Raw genomic sequence first — 8,179 nt, forward strand, 5'->3', positions numbered from 1 at the left:
GCGGGCAAAAGGCAGGTCGAGGACAGGTAGAGGTTTGTAACCAGGTCCGAGTTCGACAGGTACAGGGTGGCAGGCAGTCTCATGGGTAGGGCAGGCAGAAGTTCGAAAGCAGGTCAGAGTCAGATAAATACAGGACAGCATGCAGGCTCGGGGTCAGGGCAGGCAGAAATGGTCGGAACCGTGGCAACTATAGCAATAGGAGTACAGAAAAACATCCTGGTAGGTTTGACGAGACAACAGACAAACAGAAAACGCAGGTATAAATACGCAGGGGATAATGGAGAAAATGGGAGACACCTGGATGAGGGTGGAGACAAGCACAAGGCAGGTGAAACAGATCAGGATGTGACAAAACGTGTGCTATCCGACGGGCAAGTACAAAGGCAAACCTCCCGGTTGTTCTGGAGAGGTCTCCAACGAGCGCTACTTAAACTCTAGATTGGCTTCTACTGTAGCATTTCTTAATGTGGAAGCGAAAAAACGAAGCGGAAATCAGCGAGTTCAGCCCCTTTTAAGGAAGGATCACATAATTCCAACCCCCTGAGCAAACATTTGATAGTTGTAGCTGGCAGTAATTTACTAACCTTAGCTTCATGCCTGAACAGACAACACACTCTAGGTGGCAGTATGCACCTTTCAGTTTGTTTACCGACTGTCAATAAACTTATAGAACTAGAAGAAGAAGAAATTGACTACAGTACTTTAAAATGGAGATTGCCCTCAATGGCACTGCTCATGATGTCACAGGAGCCATAATGGAAAATATGTGGCATCTATCCAACTATTGAATACACAGCTATGCATGTTGCCACATCTTTCGGCCAAAGGTTTTCCTCAGGCAGCATTAGAAGGTTAATGTTTCACTAGGTAGAGCGTCAACATTACATGATAACGATAACTACAGTATTTTTTTTATTTAATCTTTATTTAACTAGGCAAGTCAGTTAAGAACAAAGTCTTATTGACAATGACAGCCTACCAGGGAACAGTGGCTTAACTGCCTTGTTCAGGGGCAGAACGACAGATTTTTACCTTGTCAGTTCATGGATTCAATCTAGCAACCTTTCGGTTACTGGCCCAATGCTCTAACCACTAGGCTACCTGCCGCCCCGGTAGGCAACAGTATGTATACTATTTAAAATACAAATAAATAATATAACGAAAACGTGTGTGGGTAAATGTATGTGCTGCATAAAGGAAAATAAAGTCAAACATATGAAAGTTTAGCACAACCTAGAATCCCCTCCCACCCATGTCTCACTAGTAGAAAGCTGTCGAAACTGAAAATAGATTTTCACTCTCTTTCACTTTCACTCTCACTGCGATACACAACTGGATTTTTTTCTCCTTACAAATACCAAGAGACTCAACAATTACAAGGATATACCATCTAAACTGTAAATTCTAAGCGCACCTGTAAAAAGTGAAGGTTGTAAAGTTGATCAAAGTTTATTGACTAGAGTTAAGTTTCTGGATAATCTACAATGGCAACTCCTGATTCTGTCCATGAGCTGCTGCTGGACACCCTGGATAGCTTGGTCTTAAGCGAGCTGAAGAGATTTCAGTATCTACTGACTAAGAACATGTTAGATGGCCGGTTTCCTATTCCTAAGAGCTGTCTGGAGAACGCTGACAGGGAGGACACCGTGGAGAAGATGGTCAGCGCCTACTGCCATGAAGGAGCAGTGAAGATCTCACTGACGATCCTGAGGAAGATGGACCAGAATGATCTTGCTATGAAGCTGGAGAGAGGCACTCTAGAAGAGGTGCCAGCACTGAAAAAGACTGTGTTTGATCAAAAGGAAGAACTGAAATCCAATTTAGAGAGTCTTCGAAAGAATCAAGAAAAGTACAAAAGCATGGAGGTCCACATTAAGAAGCAACGTGCGGACGCAGAGAGGCAGATGAGGGAGCAGTTTGAAAAGTTCCACCAGTTTCTGAGAGAGGAAGAAGAGGCCAGACTGGTTGCGCTCAGGGAGGAAGAGGAGCAGAAGGGCAGGGCTATCGTCAGCGAGATGGAGAGAATTCTCAAGCAGATCTCTTCTCTTGAACAGGACCTGCAGAAAGACGACCGCACATTCCTTGTGAGCTACAAATACACCCAGAACAGCACACTGCCGGGTACACAGCAGGTCTCAGGAGTGCTTATAAACATGGCCAAACACCTGGGAAACCTGCAGTTCAGAGTGTGGGAGAAGATGAAGGAGATAGTCCAATACACTCCTGTGATTCTGAACCCCAACACTGCAAACCGCTGGCTCTCCGTGTCTGATAATCTGACCAGTGTGAGATTTAATAACATAGGTCAGCAAATCACTGACAACCCAGAGAGGTTCGCACAGTATGCCAAGGTTCTGGGCTCAGAGGGCTTCAGCTCAGGGAAGCACATCTGGGAGGTGGAGGTGGGGGACCATCCTGAGTGGAATCTGGGCGTAGCTAAAGAGACCATTGATAGGAAGGGGGAGATTCTTGCTTCACCAGGTTATGGAATCTGGGCTATACTGAACAGGAATGGTGTGTATCAAAGTGGAAAGGGTGAGCCCCTTGCTTTTGAGAAGCTGAAGAGGATCCGAGTGCAGCTGGACTTCACCAGTGGGGAGGTGTCCTTCTACGACCCCAAAGATATGACACACATCTATACTCATAAAGACACGTTTGCTGAGAGACTGTACCCATACTTTCTTGTTGGACTGGCTGGTGGTGCCAACAACCCTGATATACATATCTGCCAATCAGAGGTGTCTCTGACAGTAATGGCATCTTAGTGAGGCATGTGATCACATCTTACGATTGAAACTTATAAAAATGAATTCAAAGGCTAGAAACTTGCGCAGAAAAAAATACCATTTGGGATAATGATTTGAAATAATGCCTTGAACAGAACAGTAATTGAAGAAAAATATATATATATATAATTTATGCTTAGCTAATCCTCGTCTGAGACTTGTGGTGTTTATCGTAGGGGCTCGATTCAATCCATTTTGCTGAAGTTCAGTGCCATATGAAATTTAAAGGTAATTTCCAATTGAGCCGGGATATGCAGCTTTTACCGTGAATGCAGTGTCCGCGACCGCGAAAAAATTGCCTTTACATTTCAATCACTCTATAGAACTGAACTTCAGCGATACGGATTGAATCAAGCCCTAGTTCTGATGTGAATAAAATTGATTGAAAGAATTTGACCAGAATTCAGACTGCTTGATTGGTTAGTGGCTTTCAGTACGACATGATACACATGCATTCTTATATATTTTTCCCATTGCTGAATTCTAACCTCAGTGTAATAGCATGTACAATTTCAAGACTGTGCTGCTAACCTCAAAACATTTGTCCTGGGTCATGTTCATTCGATACCAAATGGAAGGAAACGTACTGAAACAGGAAGTGGATACCTGGACTTTTAGTTTTCTGTTGCAATAGGGGCCCTGGACATTTACCCCAGCACACACATCACATTCCTTCCAGCAGATGCCGTTAAAGTATAACAAATGGAAGACCAGTTCAAGTGGAAAGGTCAAATCAGTTAACCTCAGGAAATAGTGAGGATCAATTTGCTTTTGTGTTTTCTTCTATTACATTAAAGAGATTCTCTTGTACTTTTGTATACTTTTAGCCAGTAGTTCTGAAAGTAGGGCTCACGAGCCAAAAGTTGCACAGTACGCCACATACATTGTGTATACCAAACATTAGGAACGCCTAATATCATCATCATCATCATCATCCTTATCAATCACATATCTCCCTGTTACAGAACACTTACTGGAGACTAACCTTGAACAGATTCCTCCTCTGAGTATGTGTTTTATATAGGGGCTTTGCGTGCTATGGAAAATAATGAACCACCCACGACTAACCAGCCCCCTTAGTAAAAGTACCTTTAATAGAAAATTACTCAAATAAAAGTTAAAGTCACCCAGTAAAATTCTACTTGAGTAAAGTATTTGGTTTTAAATATATTTAAGTATCAAAAGTAAATGTAATTGCTAAAATATACTTAAGTATCAAAAGTAAAAGTACAAGTGTAAATAATTTCAAATTGCATATATTAAGCAAACTAGATGGCACCATATTTTTTTAATTTTTTTAAATTTACGGATAGCCAGGAGCACACTCCAACACTCAGACATCATTTACAAACAAACCATTGTGTTTAGTGAGTCTGCAAGATCAGAGGCAGTAGAGATGACCAGGGATGTTCCCTTGATAAGTATGTGAATTGGACCATTTTCCTGTCCTGCTTAGCATTAAAAAATGTCAGAGAAAATGTATGGAGTAAAAAGTTCATTATTTTCTTTATGAACGTAATGAAGAAAAAGTTGTCAGAAATAGCAAAGTAAAGTGCAGATACCCCCAAAAAACGACTTAAGGAGTACTTTAAATTATTTTCCCTTAAGTACTTTACACCACTGATCAGAAACGAGTATTCAACAATGCCATGGTATAACTAACAGTAAGGCTGCGATTCCATCCAAGTTATAGAGCAGTGCACTGGACAGCTGACAACTGCCTTTTAAAGGTTATTTATGCCGATGTTCTCAGTGTTTACCATGAGTATGATCCTGGCTAACGCCTATAAAAGTCAGATGTCCCGTGCGCTGCTCTATGATTGAATAGTAGAGGTTTGTCCCAACCAGGCTGTGTAACCTAGGAGAAGGTGTGGTGTGTGTATTGAGTAATGTCACACGGCCTGTGTCTTTCCTCTCTACAGAGGCTGAGGAAGTGGAGGAACAGAGCAGGAGGTCATGTCCCTCGGGCTGGTCCAGGCTGGTTTGTTTAGTACCCAGAGAACATGGCTTGAGGCAGAGGTATGCCAATATTTTGACGCACCTCTTCCACTCGCAACGATTCCATTGTCTACTACTGTATATTGAGTCTAAAAGATAAATTGTAACAAACTTACTTGTCAGCGCTGACTCTGTCTCTCACCCCTCCTATAGCACTTTGAGGTGAAACTTGCAAAGTTCAGCAGAGCATCATTTTGTGTATCAAATGATTTAACCTATGCCTGGATCGGAGGATTGGACCATGTTCAGTGCCCATGTATTATGTCACACCTTGCTATACAGTAGGTTTGGGTAATGTTAGAACAGAGCCACTAAGGCCCTGTACACACTCTGATGTACAACACATTGGACACAATGGTTGTGATGAGACTGATCTTTTTTTTTATACAACATAGAGTTTGGGCTCGCTTCAATCCGTATAGCTGAAGTTCAGCGCTGTAGCGTGATTGAGTATTAAAGGCGATGTTCCCGCGTTCACGGAGACTGCATTCAAGTTAAACGCTGCACATGTTGGCTCAATCGGGAATTACCTTTACATTTCAAGAACACTATAGTGTTGAAATTCGGCGATACAGATTGAATCGAGCTTTTGTCTGTACAGAAATGTTCACTCAACCATTGTGTGATGTATACACAAAGCTGGCGTTATTGTCCCCCCCCCCCCCCCCACAATTTTTTTTTTTTTTATCGTATGGGGCTTAATTTTGAGGCTTTAAAGGGATCTGCTTGTTCTCTGGTTAAATAAATAAAATGTTCCCTACAGAACTGGGTGTGACTTTGGAGTGACAGATCTAGATTGGATTACACTAGCTGGCACACAGGAGAACTCAACAATTACAGTGGCAACAGGGAGCCTTGTATCGGGAATGAGGGAGGTACAGAACTGTCATTTGATTCTAATCACTCACCTCATCTTCAAATTCACTTATTAATTTCAATTGGAGAGGTCATTTTTTATCGTTGTTTCCTCGATAGGTGAGAAATGCTGTAGTGTTGCAAATTATGAAAACACATTTTATTCTGCGTGTTGTTAAAATAATCTGTTAAATCCTGGGAAACGTAAACTGGAAACAAAACTGAAATGTATGTAGTCCATATACCAGATACTCTATATAGTATAATGTTACAGTTTTGGTAACAATATCCTACATGTGTTTACACTCAGTGCTCTTCAGAATCTTTGTACAGCATCACTGCTCTTGTCTGAACTATGTATTGATTCATGACTGAAATACAATGTAAATCTATTTTTCTTTCATCAATAGTATTTAATTAATGTTGCCTTTAATGCCAAATGTCATTGATGTAACTGCTAATAAATGCATGATGTATTTTCTGTAAAATGTCCCAAGTGTCATTAGTTATAAGATTACAAGATTAAAGGGATAGTTCAACGATTTTACAGTATTAGGTGTTATTGTTTAAAAGCATGTCCAAAGCTAACACTAGAGGGCACTACTTTATCATGTTTTACGGTTACAGGCTGTGTGTTTGACAGAAAGAGCAAGAGAGAAAGAGAGAGAGTCAGACACATTAGTTTTACCCGTTGACAATACTAGGCGTTATTGTTTAAAAACATGTCCAAACCTAACACTAGAGGGCGCTATATTATCATGTTTTACAGTTATAGGCTGTGTGTGTGTGTCAGAGAGAGAGAGAGAGAGAGAGAGAGAGAGAGAGAGAGAGAGCGAGAGAGAGAGAGAGAGAGAGAGAGAGAGAGAGAGAGAGAGAGAGAGAGAGAGAGAGAGAGAGAGAGAGAGAGAGAGAGAGGATATTTTTTGCAGAATTCTGCATGCAGTCTCAATTTGGTTTTTGTCCCATTTTGTGAATTCTTGGCTGGTGAGCGGACCCCAGACTTCACAATCAGAAAGGGCAATGGGTTCTATAACAAATTTTTAGCCAGATCCTAGTTGGTATGTCAAATTTTATGTTCCTTTTGATGGGTAAAAATATCCTCTGTGTACAACGTAAAACACCAAATAATGCATGCAGAGCAGAATTAGGCCGATACTGCTAATTATCTAAATCCAGAAAAGAGCTGTTAAATTCTACAACCACCTAAAAGGAAGCAATTCCCAAACCTTCCATAACAAAGCCATTACCTACAGAGAGATGAACCTGGAAAAGAGTCCCCTAAGGAAGCTGGTCCTGGGGCTCTCTTCAAAAACACAAACAGACCCCACAGAGCCCCAGGACAGCAACACAAATAGACCCAACCAAAACAAAAATATAATTGCTTGACATATTGGAAACAATTAACAAAAAACTGAGCAAACTAGAATGCTATTTGGCCCTAAACAGAGAGTACACAGTGACAGAATACCTGACTACTGTGACTGACCCATATTTAAGGAACACGTTGACAATGTACAGACTCAGTGAGCATAGCCTTGCTATTGAGAAAGGCTGCCGTAGGCACACCTGTCTCTCAAGAGAAGACATGCTATGTGCACACTGCCCGCACAAAATGAGGTGGAAACAGAGCTGCACTTCCTAACCTCCTGCCAAATGTATGACCATATTAGAGACATATATTTCCTTCAGATTACACAGAACCACAAAGAATTCAAAAACAAACCGAATTTTGATAAACTCCCATATCTAATGGGTGAAATACCCCAGTGTGCCATTCACAGCAGCAATATTTGTGACCTGTTGCCACAAGAAAAGGGCAACCAATGAAGAACAAACACCATACAACCCATATTTATGTTGATTTATTTTCCCTTCTGTACTTTAACTATTTGGACATAATATGACATTTGAGATGTCTTTATTGTTTTGAAATTTTTGTGAGTGTAATGTTCACTATACATTTTTTTAGGTGTTATTGTTTAAAAACATGTCCAAAGCTAACACTAGAGGGCACTATATTATCATGTTTTACAGTTATATGTTTTGTGTGTGTCTGAGAGAGAGAGAGAGAGAGAGAGAAAGAGAGGTTGGAGGGGGAGGGATGATAGATTAAATGTATTTTCTAACTCTAATCCATCTGTGAAATTCATAAGTGTTTTTTATATTTTCAGCTAGGCCTAGCATTACCGTGCGCACTGCATCAACTCTTATAGTCTTCTCATCTTCATAGTCTAACCTGATGAAAATGAAAACATGCTAAGTGAACAAAGACATCTACATTGGTTCAGACAACTAGCAGCTAAATAACTGATATGTGCACATAACAAAACATACAAGATTGGTATAAGCATTGGTTGGAAGAAGTTTCCACCATTGTAAAATCCTCACGAGAAAGTGTGCAAATGCACACATCTCAGAAGGGTGAAAAATTTGGCCTATGACGTGAGGCTGCCAAGCCTTGAGAGGAACTAGCCTTTCACTCGCTAGCCTCACCATGTAAATGTGATAAACCTAATAAGAACATAAGCAGAGGCAAACAG

At 40.9% G+C, this 8,179-nt stretch overlaps 1 protein-coding gene across 1 annotated transcript; it reads left to right on the forward strand.

Annotated features, from left to right (window-relative positions):
- Positions 1–1,063: 1,063 nt before the first annotated feature.
- Positions 1,064–3,596, forward strand: LOC129829380 (E3 ubiquitin-protein ligase TRIM35-like). The gene has a single exon (XM_055891045.1). The coding sequence runs from the start codon at positions 1,485–1,487 to the stop codon at positions 2,763–2,765; it is 1,281 nt and encodes a 426-aa protein (XP_055747020.1). The 5' UTR covers positions 1,064–1,484; the 3' UTR covers positions 2,766–3,596.
- Positions 3,597–8,179: the final 4,583 nt, after the last annotated feature.

Source organism: Salvelinus fontinalis, chromosome 31 (genome assembly GCF_029448725.1).
Source record: "Salvelinus fontinalis isolate EN_2023a chromosome 31, ASM2944872v1, whole genome shotgun sequence".
NCBI classification, from domain to species: domain Eukaryota; kingdom Metazoa; phylum Chordata; class Actinopteri; order Salmoniformes; family Salmonidae; genus Salvelinus; species Salvelinus fontinalis.

What these genes read in the sequence shown, in the direction of transcription:
- LOC129829380 (XM_055891045.1), top strand. Translation starts at nt 1,485, where the DNA reads ATGGCAACTCCTGATTCTGTCCATGAGCTGCTGCTGGACACCCTGGAT.